This window comes from Salvelinus fontinalis, chromosome 4, assembly GCF_029448725.1.
Source record: "Salvelinus fontinalis isolate EN_2023a chromosome 4, ASM2944872v1, whole genome shotgun sequence".
Lineage (NCBI taxonomy): Eukaryota > Metazoa > Chordata > Actinopteri > Salmoniformes > Salmonidae > Salvelinus > Salvelinus fontinalis.
The window spans coordinates 41727443-41751500 of record NC_074668.1 but is presented as its reverse complement, the minus strand read 5'-3'; the positions used below and the strand labels follow the sequence as shown (position 1 = coordinate 41751500).

Below are 24058 nucleotides of genomic sequence, written 5' to 3'. Positions count from 1 at the left end.
ACAGACAGACCAGAGGCATTGAGACAGGTAGACAGACAGACCAGAGGTATTGAGACAGGTAGACAGACCGATCAGAGGCAACTGCACTGTTGGTTAAGGGTTTGTAAGTAAGCATTTCACGGTAAAGTCTACACTTGTTGTATTCGGCACATGTGACAAATAACGTTTGATTTGAGACCGGTAGACAGACAGTCCAGAGGCAGTGAGACAGAGGAGAGTCAGGGTTGTTTAATGCAGTATCAAATGACATCCACTAGGTGCCGCTGTAGTCATATGAGTAAAGGTAAGAATTGACCCTGCTGTGTGTATGTGTGCGTGTGTGTGTGTGCTTACCTACAGTGCAACCCTATCTGTGTTTGTGTACATGTAGTTGTTCGTTTGTGACAGGAGAGAGAGGGTCAATGTACAATAGTATGTGTGTAATCTGTCTATGTGGTAAGAATTCAGTAGCATGCCACAGAGGCAACCCATTCATAGCTCTGTAAAGCCTCTCTTCCCTCGACATGTCATCACAGCCAGTCTGCATGTGTGCATGTGTGTGCATGTGTGTTTGTTTGTATGTGCACAGCATGTGTACAGTATCTCTGTAGGTGTGAACATTTGTGAGCTTGTGTCTCTGTTTTAAGAATATATGTATACTCCGGCGTGTGTGTGTAAATATGCTTATGTGTGTGTAGACGTATGTGCGGGACAGCTGACACCGCCCTCCCTCTCACAGGCAGACAGGCAGACAGGCAGAGGGGAGAGACAACAGCTGACACAACCCGGGGGGGGGGGGGGGGTCACACTTTTGATTGACTGACCTACTCGCTGTAATTGCTGTGCCTCTGTGGAGCACTGTGAGCTCACGGTGACAGTGAAGGATGGCCCAGGTTTGATCCTGCTACTGTCACAGGCCCGATTGGGACTGAAAACACACACACACACACACACACACACACACACACACACACACACACACACACACACACACACACACACACACACACACACACACACACACACACACACACACACACACACACACACACATACACAAACATACAGCTAAACACACACACACACGCGAGCGCACACACACAGACACACACGCTTCCATCTCTTATGCCATCATACATCCCAGACCAAGACTCCTGACACCAATGGGTGGCCATCAGGATTTACGAGTCATTATTTTGTCTGTGTGTGTCATATGAGCTGGGGCTGGAGGCTGAGAAATGTCGATGCCAGGCTAGTTTCCACACATTCCAGGACAGAACGAGGTAGTCCGCAGGGTAAACTTCACAGACCAGGATATGATGGAGGCGGGGGGGGGCAGTGGTGTGTGTGTCTGTGTTTACATTCACCAACAGTAGACCGTCTATAACACTCATCATCTTTACTGAGATGTGTGTGGATGGCTGACACAGACTCCGATTCATCAGTCTTTCCACCAATCACAATAAAGGCCCCAGCCGAGACATATCTGCCTCCACCAATGACATTACAAACCCCAGACTAAACCAGGTCTACCAATCAGAATAAAGGCCAAGCTAAAACATCAGCCACTGTGACATCACTGCCTTATGCACATCACTTGTTCCCAAACCGTTTAGCCCTGTGACCCACCTACAATTTTGGGAGTCTTCTCATGACTCAACATGTCACCAGAACCAATGCCATAGACATATGGTCTAATGTGCTGAATAGCTTTTACTTCTGAAAAACACGCAGGACTCGCCTGTGACCAGCGGGGCCTTCACACCATTTGGGAACCAGTGAAGTAAGAACCGGAGAGAAGTGTTTACCACTCAAAAGTATGTTCAACATCAACAGTAGGCCAACTGTTCCTAACCAGAGGTTGTATATCACACCACTACTGTATCTCTGCCTGTCTAGCTGCCCTTTTTCTGTCTCTCAGTGCTAGTGCAAAGCAGTGCTCTACTGTATATGTGTGTGTGTGTGTGTGTGTGTGTGTGTGTGTGTGTGTGTGTGTGTGTGTGTGTGTGTGTGTGTGTGTGTGTGTGTGTGTGTGTGTGTGTGTGTGTGTGTGTGTTTACTGGCTGAGGAGGAGGGATTGAGACAGCCATGCCCAAACATGGAACCCCACTCTGGGTACATGCACTCTGGGTGGTGTGGAGCAGAGAGGAGTAGGAGGATAGAAAGAGAGAAGGATAGAGGGAAGAGGAATATATGCCGACTTTTTGACTAATAAAGTGAACAATTATATAGACCTCATAGACAACCAAACCTCCTTTCCTTCTCCCCTCTTCCCCTCCTCTTCTCTCCCCTCTTCCCCTCCTCCCCTTCCCTCCTCTCAGAGCCATGGGGCAGGTAGACTGACCTGGTTGCGGACCACGGTTCCGTCCACAGGGTCGACGTACTCAAAGTTATCAGCCCGCTCCACGCTGTAGACAGCATTCCCCACAGCAAACTTCTGGCTTGGGAAGGCTTTGTCTGTGATCACCCCCTCCAAGTCCCTCATCAGATAGAAGGCTGCTCTGGGGTCCACCCCCTCATAGTCAAACCTGGGGACACACATACACAGGTGTGAACACAGGTGCGCACGCACAGATTACATTAACGTTTTAGTCATTTGGCAGACGCTCTTATCCAGAGCGACTTACAGGCGCAAAAGTAACTTGCTCAAGGGCACATCAACACATTTTTCACCTAGTCGGCTCGGGGATTCGAACCACATACACATACACAAATGCAGCATAAAGACACACAAACACTCCTTGAAACCACAAGCACAGAGACAAACACATTTTAAGACACTTAATTAACTGTAGAGCTTCTTTAAACAACGTTAGCGCCTTGACATTTACAGACACTGAACAATTCCTGACATAAATCTCCATTCATGTACTATGTCTTCACAGTAAAGCCCAAACAAAGTACCAACAGTTGGGTCTGTGTTGAGACTGAGGTGGTTATTTCCCCTCCATCTCCCTCTGTGTGCTGTGGGAAGTCTGTGTCAGGTTTAGGAACATTTACGTGGGAATATTGAGCATTATGTATTTGGACAATGGGGAACACTGGCAGTACTAGTCTCTCTGTCTCTCCTGAGGGAGCAGCTAAAATAAGAGCTAGAAGGGGGGGTGGGGACAGGGGGTACGGACTGAGATAAAGAGACTAATGGGGGGTGCATAACGGAGTCATCCGGGGCAGGAGAAGGGGACACCTTATGCAACACCAAGGCATCAATATGGTTTTAATGGGGGGGGGGGGGGGGGGGGTCCATTGATTGATTGATTGATTGCATAGCAGAGTATCGACTGTAGTGACCTGCAGAAGTAGTTGCGTCCGAGCTTGGCCCAGTGGTCCTTGACGATCTCATCCACGCCCTGTTTCCTGGCAGCCATCATGGACAGCCACACCAGCACCGACCACAGACCGTCCTTCTCACGGATGTGGTCTGAACCTGTACACGGGTGGAGAGAAGGTAGCCCAGGAGAACATGAACCTTCATAACCCTGTTTTAAACCTTCATAACCCTGTTATTACCTGTTACAAACATATGGGGCAGAGTGGGATGTTTGACCAACATGGGATATTTTTTAAGGGATGTTACCCTGGAGAATTCCTTGGCTAAAACTGATTAAAACAAGGTTTATTTCATAGGCAATTTAACAGACATTCTAACAGGCATTCTGACAATAACCCTTTCTTCAGTTCAACTCTGAGCCAGAGACTTTAACAGCCACTAGTTTGTTTCTCTGGCTCTCACACAAACACACAAACATGCCTCTCCTGAGTCTCTCTGGGAGTCTGATGGCTTTCTACAGAACAGGAAGCCAACTCTCTCACAACACATTCTGTTGGTAGTACTATTCACATTGCTGATATTGATGTGGCTCAGTTGGGTTGGAAAATGGTGCTTGTAGAACCAGGGTTGTGGATTTGATTTCCCGCATGGCCACATATGCTGAACGTATAAGTAAAAGTTGTTGTTATCTAGTTATTTAGCAGACACTCTTATATAGAGTGACTTACAGTATGGGTAACTGTAAAGTATTTAGGTAGCCTAGTGGTTAGAGCATTGGGCCAATAACTGAAAGGTTGCTATGTCGAATCCCCGAGCTGACAATGTAAAAATCTGTCGTTCTTGTAAGGGCTGTCGTTCTCCTCATCCTCGGACGAGGAGAGGAGAGAAGGATCAGTGAACCAAAATGCAGCATTAGGGAAATAAGCCATCTCTTTATTCGACACGACGGCAACACGAAAACAAAACACTTACAAAATTACAAAACAAGAAAACGACGTAGACGAAACCTGAACATGAACTTAACTAACTAAACGTAAAACTCACGGACAGGAACAGACTACATCAAAACGAACGAACAACCAAACAGTCCCGTATGGTACATACATCGACGACACAGGAGACATTCACCCACAAACAAACAGTGAGAACACCCTACCTAAATATGACTCTCAATTAGAGGAAAACGCAAAACACCTGCCTCTAATTAAGAGCCATACCAGGCAACCCAAAACCAACATAGAAACAGAAAACATAGACTGCCCACCCAAAACTCACGCCCTGACCATTTACACATACAAAAACAACATAAAACAGGTCAGGAACGTTACAGTTCTGCCCCCAAACAAGGCAGTTAACCCACTGTTCCTAGGCCGTCATTATAAATAAGAAATTGTTCTTAACTGACTTGCCTAGTTAAATAAAGGTAAAAATAAAAACAGTCGGCTGGGGAGAGAGGAGTATACTAACACAGACAGACTGGTATCTCTTTAAGTGCAGCTAGTCTCTCTGTGGAGAGATCAGTCTGTTCACACTGCCAGTGATCTCTAACTGTGTCACGGCCGTTGTAAGGAGGAGACCAAGGCGCAGCGTGATATTCGTACATTCTTCTTTAATAAAGAACAAAACACTGAACAAACTAACAAAATAACAAAACGAACCGTGAAGCTAATATGGATAGTGCAGACAGGCAACTAAACATAGAACAAGAACCCACAAAACCGAAAGGGAAAATGGCAACCTAAATATGATCCCCAATCAGAGACAACAATAAACAGCTGCCTCTGATTGGGAACCAATTCAGGCCACCACAGACATACATGTGCCTAGACCTACCAACACCCCTAGACATACAGAAAACCCTAGACAATACAAAACAAGCATACCCACCCTCGTCACACCCTGACCTAACCAAAATAATAAAGAAAACATAGATAACTAAGGTCAGGGCGTGACAAACTGAGGTGGCCTATTCTACACTAAGGGCCAGATCTAAGTGTGAGTTGCAGTGCAAAATTCACACCTGTTAGTTTTAGATGGGAATAAAAGACGCAAACAATAAAGTTATGTGCATTCGGAAAGTATTTAGACCCCTTGACTTTTTCCACATTTTGTTACGTTAAAGCCTTATTCTAAGATGGATTGAATAGTTTTTCTCATCAATCTAAACACAATAACACATAATGACAAAGCAAAAACAGGTTTTTAGATATTTTTGCAATTTTATGAGGAAAACCCCCCTCCCGAAATATTTAATTTATATAAGTATTCAGACCTTTTACTCCGTACTTTCTTGAAGGACCTTTGGTAACGATCAAGTCTTCTTGGATATGACGCTACAAGCTTGGCAAGCTTGTATTTGGGGAGGGTCTCCAATTCTTCTCTGCAGATCCTCTCAAGCTCTGTCAGGTTGGATGGGGAGCGCCGCTGCACAGCTATTTTCAGGTCTTTCCAGAGATGTTCGATCTGGTTCAAGTCCGGGCTCTGGCTGGGCCACTCAAGGACATTTCCACTTGCTTTGGCAATGTTAACATATGTTTTCCATGCCAATAAAGCCCTTGAATTGAATTGACTTGTCCCGAAGCCACTCCTGCGTTGTCTTGGCTGTGTGCTTAGGGTTGTTGTTCTGTTGGAAGGTGAACCTTCATCCCAGTCTGAGGTCCTGAGCGCTCTGGAGCAGGTTTTCATCAAGGATCTCTCTGTACTTTGCTCTGTTCATCTTTCCCCTACATCCTGACTAGTCTCACAGTCCCTGCCGCTGAAAAACATCCCCACAGCATGATGCGGCCTCCACCATGCTTCACCGTAGGGATGGTGGCAGGTTTCCTCAAGATGTGATGCTTGGCATTCAGGCTAAAGAGATCAATCTTGGTTATATCAGACCAGAGAATCTTGTTTTTCATGGTCTGAGAGTCCTTTAGGTGCCTTTTGGCAAGTTCCAAGTGAGCTGGCATGTGCCTTTTACTGAGGAGTGGCTTCTGTCTGGCCACTCTACCATTAAGACCTGATTGGTGGAGTGCTGCAGAGATGGTTGTCCTTCTGGAAGGTTCTCCCATCTCCACAGAGGAACTCTGGAGCTCTGTCAGAGTGACCATCAGGTTCTTGGTCACCCTCCTGACCAAGGCCCTTCTCCCCCGATTGCTCAGTTTGGCCGGGCGGCCAGCTCTAGGAAGAGTCTTGGTGGTTCCAAACTTCTTCCATTTAAGAATGATGGAGGCCACCGTGTTCTTGGGGACCTTCAATGCTTCAGACATTTTTTTGGTACCCTTCCTCTGATCTGTGCCTCGACACAATCCTGTCTCGGAGCTCTGTGGACAATTCCTTTGACCAGAGGTTTGGTTTTTGCTTTGACATGCACTGTCAACTGTGGGACCTTATATAGACAGGTGTGTGCCTTTCCAAATCATGTCCAATCAATTGAATTTACCACAGGTGGAAACATCTCAAGGATGATCAATGGAAATTGGATTAAATCTTTTTTTCCTTTGTCATTATGGGGTATTGTGTGTAGATTGATCAGGATTTTTATTTATTTAATGCATTTTAGAATAAGGCTGTAATTTAACAAAATGTGGAAAAAGTCTGAAGGTCTGAATACTTTTACGAATGCACTGTATATGGAATAAAACATATCTTTATTCACGTAGGCCTCAATTCTAACTCGAGTTAAACGAGCGTAATGGAATGTTATTTCCTTTTTATGCACTTTTCTGTCTATGCCCATTTTTTTTACTTTAACTTAAGAATGAGAATAGCATACTATTCCCTATTAATTCGGGGTGGAGATCTGAGAAATGAAGGCGTGGCAGAGCTGTGTCTACAAATAAGCCGTATTCTGGCCTTGATGTAATTCCCTCATAATTCCACCACCTTTACGTGCGAGCAAACATGAATAAGGTGGAACGAACTTGCTGTTTCTAAGTGGAAAAAATCTACTTTTCCCCCGATATAAATAACAGGATTCTCCATGCACTGTTTTTTACAACTTGATAAGAGCTATTGATAAGAGCTAGGTAAATGAGTAATCCATTTGGAGAAGGGGATTATAAATACACATAGCAACTGTTTTAGATTAGTTTTCTTTATGATCCATGGAGAAAAAAGTAAAACGAGCCACAGTGAAATAGGCGGTAAATAGCTGTGCTGTTATTCCCAGAATTATTATTGTGTGCCCTCATAATTTGGGTGGATGAAATTTGGACACCCAAGCTACAGGCTTCTGTGGGGCTAAACCTGCAGAGTTTATGTATGAGCTTTAGAATGTTATAATTATAGCCAATGCCTGGGCTTTTCTCCGTTTGATTTTTTTAAACAATTTGTATCATGTTAAATATTAGCCAGTATCGGGAGCCACCATCAGTAAGACCCACATACATTAATAACAGTCACTTTAATGTTTGTTTCCTTCAATTTGAAGCTTACATTCTGCATCATTCCCTGCATTTACCTTTCTTTCCTCTGTCACATCCGTGTAAGTTGTTCCTGAGGGTCGCTAGCATTAGTGGATCATATTAGTCTAACGCTGTGCAATAATTTAGGACATGTAGCCTATTTGAATAAATCTGGAACTCAGACCACACGTAACAGGTTAAACCTGGAACCTGGCGCATGGTTCATGACGACTGGACCGTTGTCATCACAGTTCCATGATTAGGGAGAGTTTGGGTACATTCATAGGACTATTATTCAACCCCTATTGTACACTTTTCTTTCCACCTTCCAATATTTCATGGTTTGAACTTGATTATGACAACTTTCAGGATGAATCAAACCACTGTATTTATTCATCGATATATTTTGTGGATAAAGGCTCTCCAAACCTGTTTTCTTTTATGGTTCATACATACTTTTCTTAACCCTAAAATGTGCCTAAATAATCTACAAAATCAGAGTATTTTTTTATCTACCAGTTGATGCTGAAATTGAGACGAATATGCATAGATGGCTGTCTTTCATTGATCCCTATTTTCTGAACTCATTCTCTCGATGTATTCTAGTCTGTCGGCAAAATTATAATTAAAGGTACACCATATTTAAAGGGAGGGCTTAAGATAAATGTACTGAAAACCCTATTGAATGAAAACTCCAAGCGAAAATCTGTTGGCCAACAAGTGGGAGGGTTTTCAGCTGTTGAATGACATTTATTCAGCATGCGCAAGTGAACCACGCCTGCAAAGCCCATTATGCACCTTCATAAGTCTGAATACCAACTACTAAGAAATGCGTAGGAAAGGCGTGCGTAAGAAAGGCGGAACCGGCCCATAGTACACTGAAAAAATATAGGTTCTTAAATGAAATGGTTCTTCCTCAGCTCTTAAGGTTCCTTGGAGAATTATTGCTCGATAAAGAACCTTTGACCTAAGAGTGGGGTTCTTGACGTGACATCTACAGTTCTCCCAAATTCTAAAAGGTTCTTAAAATGTATGGAAGCCTGCAGATGTGTCCCTTTCATAGCACACAGCAAATTCACCAGTGTTAACTTAATTTTTCAGTTTAACATTTCTAGTGTTGAGTTAAAACATTACTATAAAGCACAGGTGTCAAACTCATTCCACGGGGGCCGAGTGTCTGCGTGTTTTCGCTCCTCCCTTATACTTGATTGATGAATTAACATCACTAATTAGTTAGGAACTCCCCACACCTGGTTGTCTAGGGCTTTATTGAAAGGAAAAACCAAAAACCTGCAGACACAAGGCCCTCCGTGGAATGAGTTTGACACCCCTGCTATAAAGAGTTAAAATAACATTCAGTGGTGTAAAATAACCCCAGTGTTGGTGTTAATAACCAGAGTTTAACCAAAACCATGCCCATCATTATCATATTTCCCAGCATGCTCTATTGCAGGTTGATTTTTATAATTGTTTGTTTCAACATCTATGTTTTTGCATGTACTGATTGATTGAATGCAACAACTATGTCTCTTTTTTTATTTATTTTTTATCCCCTTTTCTCCCCAATTTTCGTGGTATCCAATCGCTAGTAATTACTATCTTGTCTCATCGCTACAACTCCCGTACGGGCTCGGGAGAGACGAAGGTCCTCCGAAGTACAACCCAACCAAGCCGCACTGCTTCTTTAACTTCGCCTCCAACCCGGAAGCCAGCCGCACCAATGTGTCGGAGGAAACACCGTGCACCTGGCCCCCTTGGTTAGCGCGCACTGCGCCCAGCCCGCCACAGGAGTCGCTGGAGCGCGATGAGACAAGGAAATCCCTACCGGCCAAACCCTCCCTAACCCGGACGACGCTAGCCCAATTGTGCGTCGCCCCACGGACCTCCCGGTCGCGGCCGGTTGCGACAGAGCCTGGGGGCGAACCCAGAGACTCTGGTGGCGCAGTTAGCACTGCGATGCAGTGCCCTAGACCACTGCGCCAACCGGGAGGCTCTGACACTTGCAATGTCTCTGACTCTTGCAAACACAGTCATGGGCGGTACTGGTAACTCTGAAATTCACTCTAAAGGCACCCTGGGAAATATGCAAATCAGGCTTAAAAGCAGGGCTATTCAATTCCGGTCATGGACGACCAAAAAACATTTCTTGTTTGGGATTTTGTATGGTTCTTCAAAGAACCATCCCATTTATGGTTCCAACTTGTACCTTTTACATCTGCTCCTTTCTTTTTAACATATCTTTTTTGTTATGTTCTATGTTTTGTTTACTGTGGAAACTAAGAGGTGCATACTTTGTTGTGGAGTAAATGGTTAGTAAGTCTGGCCCTAATAGAACACTCTACGGCTGTTGGGAAATTGACAGTTGCCAATTTCCTCTGCCTCGCCGCTGCCTCTCTCCACCCCCTCTCTGTCTTTCTGATTTCATTGAAGTGAATTTTATTGTGGACATGCGCACGTACGCAAGCACACATGCACCGACACACACACACACACACACACACACACACACACACACACACACACACACACACACACACACACACACACACACACACACACACACACACACACACACACACACACACACACACACACACACACACACACACACAGAGAGAGAGAGAGACACTGGATGTCTTTACAAGCTGTCTAATAAAAAATAAAAAATCACAAGATCAAAATCACAAGATCAGTCCTTTCCTTCCATCTGCCTCGTAGTGTATAACAATAAGAAGAAGAATGAGAATAATAATGATAATAATCTCCTGACCTTTATATCTTTCAGCTACAAACCACCAATTTGATTCTCTGCCAATTTCAAGACAATGAGCAATAATAATGGAATGGTTTTATGAAGCACTTTGAGAAGATCTCAAAGCTCAAATTGGATTCTATGTATGTAAATTAGAAGACAAAAAAATACAGACCGGACTAATGTTTCTGAATAAAAGTTCCAGCTGTAGCTGTTTGACAGGGAGAGAGAGGATCGAACATAGCCCTAATTTACTGCTGCTCCTTCTAGCCGTTTAGCCTTAAATGGGTCGAGCAAAGCACAAAGTCACACAGCACTCGGTCCTATTCATCTCTGTCTCTTCCACTTTTTCCCCTGTTCTCCATTCCCCCTCTTTCTGTTTTCCCTTAATTACCTCCTCATCTACTGTCCCCCTGCATCTCTCTTTCCTTTCCTCTCTCTCCTGCTCACTTCAACTTTCTCTACTTCTTTCTCCTGTTCCCTCCCACCTTCCCTCTTTCTCTCTCCATACTTCTCTTTCCCTTTCTATCTCTCTCTCCATCTTAGATGCCTCAGATTTCACTTGCTTTGGCAATGTAAACATATGTTTCCCATGCCAATAAAGCCCCTTAAATTGAAATTGAGAGAGAGAGAAAGAGAGAGCGAGAGAGCGAGAGAGCGCGAGAGAGAGAGAGAGGGAGAGAGAGAGAGAGAATAAGAGAGTTTTTCCTGGTGGGCTGAGCAGCTGCCAGCAGAGGCAGAGGGTTCTGGTGATTCACAGAGCTCCTCTCTCCTTTTATAGCAGAAGAATGGGGATTATTTACACACACACACACAGCCCCTCATATGTATTATGCTGGGATGACTCCCACCAGGCCTCTCTATTTAAGGATGTGATGTACTGTATATGGATGCTGCAGGAACAGACTGGCTTTTACTGAAAGTTGAGCAAACTTAGCTGTTAACAAGCTGCAGTACGGTCAGATGAATGTAAATGTCAAACAGGAGTAGAGAGAAACAGTCAGTAACACTCACTTGTCCCGAAGCTCTCCTCTCCGCAGAGCGAGCACCTCCCGGAGTCCATCAGGTTCCCAAAGAACCTCCAGCCTGTAGGAGTCTCATACAGCGCCACCTTCAAGGCCTTGGCCACCCTACACACACACACACACACACACGGGTTAGTGATAGTTAGAGTATGTATACACACACATAAATGCACACACACACACGCACACACATCATTTGGATTGGACAACACACCTCTGGAGAACATAATCAACACTAGCCAATGTATGAGTAGCCCCTTTCTCCAGTTATGAGTCAGAGCTCACAAACTACAAAGTGACCCTTCAGGCTGCTGGCCTGCCAAATCAATCTGCCATCTAATTATCCAATAACTTAATAAGGAGAAAAGAGAGCATCAAAACTAGCTAACCTTTCAGCTAATTGAGCCATGTGCTCTATCAGACAGTCACAGAGAGAGAAAGTGACAGCAAGAGAGAGAGAGAGAATACCAAAATACCGTACGACAGACAATGTATACACCCTTATTGACAAACAAACAAAACAAAAGCAAAGTCTTGTCAAAAAAGCTTTTGATTCAATTTGAGGATCTGATATACAAATTGATGGAAAGCGGTGTTGGGGGATTCATTCATTCTAAAATGAATGTACACAAACAGCTTGTGCAGTTAAAATTGGCAATAAAAACACATATATCTTTCCTCAGAGCTGTGGGATGAGACAGGGATGCAGCTTGAGCCCCACCCTCTTCAACATATACTGTACATCAATGAATTGGCGAGGGCACTGGAACAGTCTGCAGCACTCAGCCTCAACCTATTTGACTCGGAAAGCAAATGTTGACTGTTTGCAGATTAACTGGTGCTTCTGTCCCCAAGCAAGGAGGGCCTGCAGCAGCACCTAGATCTTCTGCACAGATTCTGTCAGACTTAGGCCATGAGAGTGAATCTCAGGAAGACAAAAATAATGGTGTCCCAAAAAAGGTCCAGTAGACAGGACAACAAATACAAACTATATGTAGACATCGTTGCCCTAGAGCACACAAAGAACGTGTCACTTCCTGTTGAATGCAGAACAAGGGAGAGCTCGGTTTGTTGTTTTGGAAAGTCTATTGAAAAAGTTTGGTTACCAGCCAGCTACCTTTTGAGTTTGGATCCCGCGACACGGATGGCATTACTTGCTTGGATCGCAACTATCTGTCCAGTGATCCTGCCAACTAAGGCCGGGTCTGAGGAGTTGTTTGGCGTAGCAGCTAGCCTAGCTGCTAGCTAGCTGCCTATCAAGGTAGTGGTGTTTTCTTGAGAGCTTGAACACAGCCCGCGACTCGGCTAACCATTATGGCCGGGACCGCAGATTGTCCCGGGCTTGTGGCTGTCTAGACCCCTGCTGTTTGTTGTTGTTGTTCTTTTCAATCTTCCCTGCGACCTGCCTGTCTGTGAGGTGTGAGGAGTAACAGCGTAGTCTACGTTGTTACCATGACAACGACCAAAGCCGGTGGGAGTACCATTGAGGACAGTGTTCTCTCTATCACAGGTGAAGGATCTTTTAAGCAAACAAAAATGGTTCTACAAGCAGTTGTTACAACAACAAGAGAATAGCTTCAAGTGTTCTGTCCAAATACTGGTGGAGTCAATACTGGTGACAGCAATCTGTAAGTCATTCAGAGATGACATAATTTCTGTATGTGAATCCAACAATGACGGATAATCAGATTATCTCGAGAGAGACAATCAAGGTCGAACAACATGGTTGTGGACGGAGTTGCAGAATCTCCACATGAGACCTGGACGGAGTCTGAGGACAAAGTGAGGGTAATGATCTCGGAGGAACTGAAGATTTGATCACAGGAGCATTGAGGTGGAGCATGCCCACAGGACTGGAAAACCCACCAGCGACCCAGGTTACAGGGCCAGGCCGATTGGGGTCAAGTTCACATATTAGCCATTACTGCGACTCACTTAGATCATTTGTTTGTGGGCAAACTTAGGCAGGAAATGCCAACAACGAACAGTGAGCCATCAAACATGTGTAAAAAAAACATATAATGAAAGAAAAGCATTGCAACTTTAAATTTTGTAAAGTTAGTGTAGGAGAGGTGGAACAAATATTGTTATAAATCAATAATGACAAACCTCCTGGCATTGACAACTTAGATGCAAAGCTACTGAGCATGGTAGCTGACTCTATAGCCACTCCTATCTGTCATATCTTTAATCTGAGCCTAGAGGAAGGTGCTTGTCCTCAGGCCTGGAGGGAAGCCAAAGTAAATTTGCTCCTCAAGAGTGGTAAAGCAGCCTTTAGTGGTTCTAACAGTAGACCTATCAGCTTGCTGCCGGCTCTTAGAAAACTGTTGGGGAAAAATGTGTTTGACCAACAATATTTCTCTGTATTTATTTTTTTACTTAACCTTTATTTAACTAGGCAAGTCAGTTAAGAACAAATTCTTATTTCGGCCTACCGCGGCCAAACCCCGACGGATGACGCTTGGCCAATTGTGCGCCGCCCTATGGTACTCCCAATCACGGCCGGTTGTGATACAGCCTGGAATTGAACCAAGGTCTGTAGTGACGCCTCTAGCACTGAGACCGCTGCGCCACTCGGGAGCTAAAACACTTAATTGTAAGTGCGGTGACGTTGCGAAGTTGTGCGGCGACGCCAAATTACGACGTGCCGTGTAAAGGCACGGGGACAAGACCAAACAAACACGTAACAAAACACAGGGTAGAAACCCAAGACAAAAGAGCGAGGAGTACCTTGAATAAATTACAGTGTGTGCAAACCTGGTCAAGAACTACATGAAACGTATGATGTCTGTAATTGCAAACAAAGGTTTCTGTACCAAATATTAAGTTCTGCTTTTCTGATGTTTCAAATACTTATGTCATGCAATAAAATGAAAATTAATTACTTAAAAATCATACAATGTGATTTTCTGGATTTTGAAATGAATTAGATTCCGTCTCTCGCAGTTGAAGTGTACCTATGATAAAAAATTACAGACCTCTACATGCTTTGTAAGTAGGAAAACCTGCAAAATCGGCAGTGTATCAAATACTTGTTCCCCCCACTGTACGTATTTCCCACAGATCACACAGACCCACAAAACAAATCAAACATCGATAAACTCCCATATCTGTTAGGTGAAATACCGCAGTGTGTGATCACAGCAGTAAGATTTGTGGCTCGTTGCCATGAGAAAAGGACAACCAGTGGAGCACAAACTACATTGTAAATACCACCAATATTTACCTGTTTATTTATATTTCCCTACTATTCATACTACAACTATTTGCGCATTGCTAAAATAACACCTGAAATGTCTTTATCTTTTTTAAACCTTTTTGAGTGCAATACTTCCCGTTCAATTCTAATCGTTTTATGTTGATGTTGTTTTGTGTCTTCTCACTTTTGTTTATCTCACTTGCTTTGGTAATGTAAACATGTTTTCCATGCCAATAAAGCCCCTATGAATTAGAGAGAGAGAGAGAGAGAGAGAGAGAGAGGGGTTTTGAGGGAGGAAGCAGAGAGATAAAATCGAGAGAGAGAAGAGAGCAGGATGGAAGGAAAGTCTAAAGAGAAAGGAATAGATAGAGATATCAAATGGAAGGAGAAAGAGAGCACATATAGGGAAAAAGGGAAAAGGGGAGGGAGTTAGAGCAGGAGATGAGGGAGAGAGACTAAACTTGTAGTCTGCTCTCTGGGAGGGAGCTAGTCAAAGTTTGAGTAAAGAACCAAGATGACCCCTCACCTAACTCTCAGTAAATACATCAAAGCATCTGCAGCACTCACTTCTGTCATCATGAAATGCTTTGAGAGACTAGTCAAGGATCATATCACCTCTACCTTATCTGACAGCCCAGACTCACTTCAATTTGCCTACTGCACCAATAGATCCACAGACGATGCAATCGCCATCGCACTGCACACTGCCCTACCCCATCTGGACAAGAGGAATGCCAATGTAAGAATGCTGTTCGTTGACTATAGCTCTGCAGTCAACACCATAGTACCCTCCAAGCTCATCATTAAGATCGAGGCCCTGGGTCTGAACCCCACCCTGTGCAACTGGGTCCTGGGCTTCCTGACGGGCCGCCCCCCTGGGCTTCCTGATGGGCCGCCCCCAGGTGGTGAAGGTAGGAAACAACACCTCCACTTCGCTGATCCTCAACATTGGGGCCCCACAAGGGTGTGTGCTCAGCCTCCTCCTGTACTCCCTGTTCACCCATGACTGCGTGGCCATGCACGCCTCCAACTCAATCATCAAGTTTGCAGACGACACAACAGTAGTAGGCCTGATTACCAACAATGACGAGACAGCCTACAGGGAGGAGGTAAGGGCTCTGGGAGTGTGGTGCCAGGAAAATAACCTCTCACTCAACGTCAACAAAACTAAGGAGCTGATCGTGGACTTCAGGAAACAGCAAGAGCACCCCCCTATCCACATCGATGGGACTTCAGTGAAGAAGGTGGAAAGCTTCAAGTTCCTCGGCGTACACATCACTGACAAACTTAAATGGTTCACCCACACAGACAGTGTGGTGAAGAAGGCGCAACAGCACCTCTTCAACCTCAGGAGGCTGAAGAAATTTGGCTTGGCACCTAAAACCCTCACAAACTTTTATAGATGCACAATTGAGAACATCCTGTCGGGCTGTATCACCGTCTGGTATGACAACTGCACTGCCCGCAACCGCAGGGTTCTCCAGAGGGTGGTGTGGTCTGCCCAACGCATCACCGGGGGCAAACTACCTACCCTCCAGAACACATACACCACACGATCTTACAGGACAAAAAGATCATCAACGACAACAACCAACCGAGCCACTACCTGTTCACCTCGCTATCATCCAGAAGGCGAGGTCAGCACAGGTGCATCAAAACTGGAACCGAGAGACTGAAAAACAGCTTCTATCTCAAGGCCATCAGACTGTTAAATAGCCATCACTAGCACATTAGAGGCTGCTGCCTTATATACTGTACAAAGTCTCTAAATCACTGGCCACTTTAATAATGGAACACTAGTCACTTTAATAATGACTAATCTTTTATGTATATACTGTATTCTATTCTACTGTATCTTAGTCTATGCCGCTCTGAAATTGCTCGTCCAAATATTTATATATTCTTAATTCCATTCCTTTACTTAGATTTGTGTGTTTTGTTGTGAAATGGTTAGATATTACTTGTTAGATATTTCTGCACTGTTGGAGCTAGAAACACAAGCATTTCGCTACACCCGCAATAACATCTGCTAAACACGTGTATGTGACCAATAAAGTTTGATTTGATGGGTGACTATTATTACTTCCTTCTTTCCATCACAGATGAGTCATTCAAAAGAGCATGCAACTAACATAACTGTTTGCCGATCCCAAGTTGGAAACACTGCTGAACACATCGCACTTCAATTCCAGATGCTGAATGCTGGATTGTGGAATTCAGTTGGAATTCTGAGGGGGTGATATCCCGGTGGGTGAGACGTTGAGATGTTGTCTGCACCGTGAAATAAACCCACAGTGTTTGTGTGTGTGAAGCCTTTTTATTTCCCTCCGGGAATGGCTCTGGAACAGAAAGCCTGGTGTTCCAACAAGAAAATAGAAACTCTGACCCTTTGACTCACTGTTGACGTTTCAGTCGCATGTCTGCAGCCAATACAAGCACCCGGGCACAGCCCTGGTCATGCAGAACGTTGCTGCGACGTTAGGGGGATGTTGGGGCAACGATGGGGGGGATGTTGGGAAAAAGCTGTTTGTTTTCCACGACATCATAACGGCGCTGAGGGAATGTGGTGCTTTTCTAAGGCTTAATGCTCGCACCAGCTGTGCCCTGACCACAACCTGACAACAACATAACATAAGCACCAGGCCCCTTCAGAGCTGACAACACACAAAACAACCTGACACGAGCTCACAGCTGACACATAACATTCCCCAAACATTCCAGCGATGCTTTAGCAACGTTGTCAATTGTCTCAATGGGCAAACTCTAAAGGGAAGAAGACAGTTGCTTGTTGGCTGGGTTGACTCCCTTCATGCTTTCAGTTAAACCCAACTGAGAACAGCAACTGTTTTCAAAAACGGACTTCGGTGATGATAGCCGATATCGGTACACAGATAGTTTTTCGACCAGTACTACTCCTCCCATGGGTGTGCCCTGATTCAGCTGTCAGGAAAGGCTTGGAAGACACATACAGAGACAAAAGCTTCATAGTCATTTAACTAGCATGTATCTTGTACTCCGGATGCAATCCTCCTCATTTTCCTCTCCGTAACACAAAGATTTGTTGTCAAATGTATGTCCTCTTATAAGCACAATTACAAAAACCTGTTCTTTGTTCAGTATGACAGTTGTGTTTCCATAACGTTGTTGACTAGGAGAAGTAAACACAGTAGTTCAATTCTAATGAGAGCTATTTGGGCCTGTATCTGAGAAGCAGGCTCATGTCCAACTGTCAATCAAACTATTCAAGGCTGATATCTCTCTGCTCGTTAAATCTCGCTCCAGTGTAAAAATGACATGTTAGAAATGGACACTTGGGTGAGCACTAGTTCTTTCTCTCCCTCTCCTACTCCATCTCTCTTCCTTCTGTCTCTCTCTCTCTCTCTTTCTCTCTCCTGCTCTCTCTCTCTCCTTCTCTGGCTCTCTCTATTTCTCTCCCCACTCCTCTCTTTCTCCGTCCCTCCCTCCCTTCTCCCTCTCTCTCTTTCTCTCAGTCCCTCCATCTGTGTCCACAATGAAAACAGCCTCTTTCCCAGCAGTCTTTGCCAGAAAGGAGGGATGTTGGCAGACGAGTGTTACTGGAGACGTGGGGAGAAGATGGACAGTTTGGCCCAGGGACATTAGGGTCAGTAAGAACCAACCGTCTTCTGCATGTTTACACTGCTCCCTCACTGTAACAGACATTGTATAAGACTACTATTTAAATTAGTACTACTACCTATATCATTAACTAACATATACAATCCATCCAATGACACAATCCATTTTCCATGTCATATAATCCTGTTCCTTAACGCCAGCACCTGAATGTGTGTATAATGTATAGAACACCTAAAGCCCATATCCTGTTGCTGAGAAGGCATCAGTAAGCCAACAGTGATGTTAGATGGGACTGGGTGGATCTGGTCTCCTGAATGTCCTCCATATATCCTGGTTCAGGAGGACAGAGAAGCATGAGCGGGGGGATTTTCGCAAAAGGTGCTGGGCTCAGCAATGTCTCCCTGGCAACTAGCGTCACTTTCCAGTCTTATAGATGAGACCCACATAAACGCACCCAAACGCAGATACATAGACGAGCGCACACACAGACCCAACCCTACCCCCCCACACACATACACCCAGACACAAACTCACACACAAATCAGGGAGACAGAATTTAAACTTTTTAAAGGCCTTGTTTTTCACTGGTTTATCCTAGTAACAGGCAGAACAGTGGCCTAGCCAAACCCCTCCTCCCCTCTTCCTCCTCCCTCTCTCCTCCCATCCCCCCTCCCTGGAGTGGCCAAAGCAGAGGCAGATGTTTCCTCTCCCACCTTCCCTTCCCTCACTGCAGAAACATAGGGCTTCCCTCACTTGCGCACACACACTCACACACACACACACTCACACACACACACTCATACACACCAATCGCACAAATATACATGTATACACTGACACACACAGTCACATAAACACGAGAACACATATATACATGCAAGCATTCACACACACACACACACACACACACACACACACACACACACACACACACACACACACACACACACACACACACACACACACACACACACACACACACACACACACACACACACACACACACACACACACACACATACACACAAACACACACACAGGTAGAGCATGGTTGCTCTCACACTCCTTAAAAGGCATACTACTGGGCTGGGGCCATCATAAAGCTCTCCAGCACTCACTAAATAACACAACACCATTGAGATACGCAGACACAGGTACCGATACAGTACAGGAATCAGCCAGTGTGTGTGTCATATGGGCGTGTGTGTATTAATTGGTGTTGGATGACCTTGTGGTGCAGTGAGACTCATGAAGATCACCTTTCATGTGTCAGTGTTTTTGAACAGGACATTGCAGTCATCAGTGTGTCCATGATGTTTCTATATCAGAAGACATAGCCCCAGCTCTCGTTCATCAGGTGATGAGGATAACCCTGTCTACGTTAAATTGGAGGAGGAGGGAGATGGTACGGTGGTTAGTTACCTGTGCAACCGAAGTAGGTACGTGTACAACGTTCTCCCTTTTGACTTTCTATAATATTGTTACATATTTAGTTAGTGGACAGGATGATACATATGTTACATATTTAGTTAATGGACAGGATGAGGGCTTGAAAATGGATTGTCTTGTTATTCAAATTACTCTGCTAATCCCCTGACTTCTCCCTCTTTTGTGTGCGCGTGCGTATGTGTGTGTGTGTGTATACTGTACATATGTGCGCGTGAGATCAGTTCCACGGCGAGAGGGCCATCAATGACGTGATGTCACGTCAACCTGACACGTGACCTAGGGTTAGCGATAGCGGCTGCGGCCCCTTGAGATATGGGCTTGGGGAGTGAGCTCATTTCCTCCGTGGCTGCCAGCATTAACAGGACCGCCACTGAGTCCACCAACCCTCAAGAGAAAGGGTCAGGGGCCAGGGTTACACACACACAATGTTAATGTACATTACTGACCCCCTGATCACACCGTCTCAGTCACCACTGCTCTTATGCCTCAGTGTGGGGGCCTTTGGTCTGTATTTATAGGCAGATGCTCTGTCTGTGTGTGTGTGTGTGTGTGTGTGTGTGTGTGTGTGTGTGTGTGTGTGTGTGTGTGTGTGTGTGTGTGTGTGTGTGTGTGTGTGTGTGTGTGTGTGTGTGTGTGTGTGTGTGTGTGTGTGTGTGTGTGTGTGTGTGTGTGTGTGTGTGTGTGTGTGTGTGTGTGGATTGGATTGGGGTTCGCAAGAGTGGGAGACATAGGGATGAAAGAGAGAGAGGGATGAGATAGGGATGAGAAAGGGATGAGAGAGAGAGAGAGAGACAGAGGTATGGGGGGGGGGATGATGAGGCTAAGGTGAAGAGGTGTTGAAAAATGGAAAAGTCATGTGGAGCATTTTCTCCAGCAGCCACAAACAGGGTATAGGGATATTGGTGTGTGTCCTACCTGTCTAAGGCAGTGCTGGTAGCCATACTCCTAGCGAAGCCCTTTAGTCCCAACTGTCTGAAGTAGGGGATACAGGAGAGGTTGGCCGCCATAACAGCCAAGGAGTCTGAAGGGTTCACAAAGAAACCATTCTCACCCAGGATCATATACCGGTCCTGCAATACATACACTCATCAACCATACAGCAATACATGAAGAAATAATCAATGCATAACCAATAAATACCTAATCTAATCCTCCACTAATTAAAGTATGTTAAAGATAAACATTTACTGTTACTCTAACTGGCATTCCCATCCCTACCAGTTGATACACGGTTGTTTAAATGGCATCTCTCCCAATCAAATCAAATGTATGGGACACACTCCTTCCTACTCAGATGCAGCACTGTAAGCACTGGGAGAGGGCTCCAATGGAACACAAAAGAGTGACATAATTCTCCTGATGCTCGGCCCGGTAATTGAGTTAGGCTAATGTGCGTGAGCGTGGCGCTGGTGCAAATTACTACGTGAGATGTTGTGGGAAAAAAAGAGATGTCTGTCACAGATATTAGCTGGTCCCATTGCCTAACATCCTGCTATTGACAAGGAAATAAATGCAGACAAAAACAAACAGAGGCAATTCCAAGTTCCCATTAGATAGCAGACCTGGGTCCACATAGGTCAAGTTCTTGTTTTTTCCCAAATACTTTACACATGCTTGATTTGACTTGCTGCCAAGGAACCAATGGAATAGTCCCAAAAGTGTAAACGCTGCCCATTTAAGCAGAATCAAACATGCTCATCCTCATCAGCTCCCCTGAAAGTGTATTGTAGTACTTTGTACATTATACAGTGCATTCAGAAAGTATTCATACCCCTTGACATATTCCACACTGTATTGTGTTACAGCCTGAAATCAAAATGGAATAAATAGATTTTTCTCTCACCCATCTACAAACAATACCCCATAATGGCGAAGTGAAAACATGTTTTTAGAATTTTTTGCAAATGTATAGAAATGTATAGAATCGCTTTGTGGCAGCGATTACAGCTCTGAGTCTTTCTGGGTAAGTCTCTAAAAGCTTTCCACACGTTATTCAAGCTCTGTCAAATTGGTTGTTGATCAGTACTAGACAACCATTTTCAGGTCGCCATAGATTTTCAAGCAGATTTAAATCAAAACTGTAACTCGGCCACTCAGCAACTCCAGTGTATATTTAGCCTTGTGTTTTAGGTTATTGTTCTGCTGAAAGGTGAATTAATCTTCCTGTGTCTGGTGGAAAGCAGACAGAACCAGGTTTTCCTCAAGGATTTTGGCTTTGCTTAGCTCCATTCCGTAAATTATTTTTATCCTGAAAAACTCCCCAGTCCTTAACAATTACAAACATACCCATAACATGATGCAGCCACCACTATGCTTGAAAATATGGAGAGTGGTACTCAGTAATGTGTTGTATTGGATTTGTATTCAGGAAGAAGCATTTAATTGCTTTGATACATTTTTTACAGTATTACTTTAGTGCCTTATTGAAATCAGGATGTATGTTTTATTCTGTACAAGCGTTCTTCTTTTCACGCTATCAGTTAGGTTAGTATTGTGGAGTAACTACAATGTTGTTGATCCATCCTCAGTTTTCTCCTATCACAGCCATTAAACTCTGTAACTGTTTTAAAGTTTCCATGGTGAAATCCCTGAGCGGTTTCCCTCCTCCCCGTCAACTGAGTTAGGAAGGACGCCTGTATCTTTGTAGCGACTGAGTGTATTGATATACCATCCACAGTATAATAAATAACTTCACCATGCTCAAAGGGTTATTCAATGTCTGCTTTTTTTAATTTTTACCCATCTACCAATATGTGCCCTTTGCGAGGCATTGGAAAATCTCCATGATCTTTGTGGTTGAATTTGTGTTTAAAATTCAGTGCTCGACTGAGGGACCTTGAAGATAATTGTATGTGTGGGGTACATAGATGAGGTAGTCATTCAAAAATCATGTTAAACACTGTTTTGCACACAGAGTGAGTCCATGCAACTGATTATGTGAGTTGTTAAGCAGATTTTTTAGCGTTGCCATAACAAAGGGGTTGAATACTTATTGACTGAAGACATTTCAGCTTTCATTAATTAATTTGTAAAAATTTCAAAAAAACATAATTCCACCGATGTGAAATGGCTAGCTAGTTAGTGGGGTGCGCGCTAATAGTGTTTCAATCGGTGACATCACTCGCTCTGAGACCTTGAAGTAGTTGTTCCCCTTGCTATGCAAGGGCCGCGGCTTTTGTGGAGCGATGGGTAACGATGCTTCGAGGGTGGCTGTTGTCGATGTGTGCAGAGGATCCTTGGTTAGAGCTCAGGTAGGGGTGAGGAGAGGGATGGAAGCTATACTGTTACATGTAGGCCAGTGAAAAAAAAAATCTACATTTAATTCATTTTTATTTCCGGCTTTAACAAAGTATTCAAAGTCGAGTTCTGCAGTGGGGTCACCAAAATAAAAATAAAAATAACAGTTAAGAGTACAGATTATTGTATGGGACATATTACAAACGTTTTTAAGAAAGATACAATTCAATTTAGTTAATGTATTTATTGGCTTCTTTTCATTTTGATAAGAGATGAAAATGCAATGAATTTAAGGTTATTTGTTGATGTAAAAGTCTAAATGTAATTATTTTAAGATTGTGTCATTCGATTTTGGGCGGGGTGGGGTCGCAAGAAATTGTTGTGGAGAAAAAATGGGGTCCCCTCTGAGTTTGAATACCACTGCTGTAACACAACAAAATGTGGAAAAAGTCAAGTGAATACTATACTTGGTGAAGGCAGTGTTCCTCCTCCTCAGCTGTCTTACCCCGTCTGCATCGAAAGCAGCTCCGAAACCAATGTCTCCGCCCTTCATGGCATCAACCAATGGGGCTGCGTATGTGAGGTTGGGCTCTGGAGGCCGGCCCCCAAAGTCCTCCATGGGGACACAGTTGACAGCAGCATTGGCAGGAGCCCCCAGCTCATCACACATGATACGGCGCACGTAGAGACCCATCACTGACAATAGAGTACAATATAATAGAAAATAATACAATGGAATATAATACAATACAACACAATACAATACAATATAATCACTGGTAAGCACCTGATACAATACTGTAACTACTTTGGTCTTCATTATTATTGTCTTACCTCCATTCATGGCGTCTATGCGTATCTTCAGCTGTTCAGGTCCTGTCAGAAGGCTCTTGATGGCGTTGAAGTCAAAGATGGTTCTCAGCAGGTTGAGGTACAACTCCACTGAGTCCACTATCTCAACTAACAACACAGAGAAGAGGAGAGCAGTGGCTCAGAGTCTAGTGTGTATCTGCATGTGTCTATTCATCCAATAGCATGTACTTGTATGCAAGAACAGAGTGTATGTGTGTTGAGACTGTGTATGCCTGGCGTGTGAGTGTGTGAATGTACTGTGCATTCGGAAAGTACTCAGACCCCTTCACTTCTTCATCATTTTGTTAC

The 24058-nt window shown here is 44.2% G+C and overlaps 1 protein-coding gene across 1 annotated transcript in view; it reads right to left on the bottom strand.

Moving 5' to 3' along the window:
• The window catches only part of pgm5 (phosphoglucomutase 5), a 40368-nt gene that overhangs the window by 5741 nt on the left and 10569 nt on the right, over positions 1 to 24058 (bottom strand). The window contains exons 4-9 of the mRNA XM_055920200.1: positions 23732 to 23857; positions 23403 to 23593; positions 20576 to 20730; positions 11405 to 11520; positions 3271 to 3406; positions 2324 to 2507 (exon numbers count right to left, since the gene is read on the bottom strand). Coding sequence (XP_055776175.1) covers positions 2324 to 2507; positions 3271 to 3406; positions 11405 to 11520; positions 20576 to 20730; positions 23403 to 23593; positions 23732 to 23857 — 908 coding nt within the window. The remainder of the gene's footprint in view (positions 1 to 2323; positions 2508 to 3270; positions 3407 to 11404; positions 11521 to 20575; positions 20731 to 23402; positions 23594 to 23731; positions 23858 to 24058) is intronic.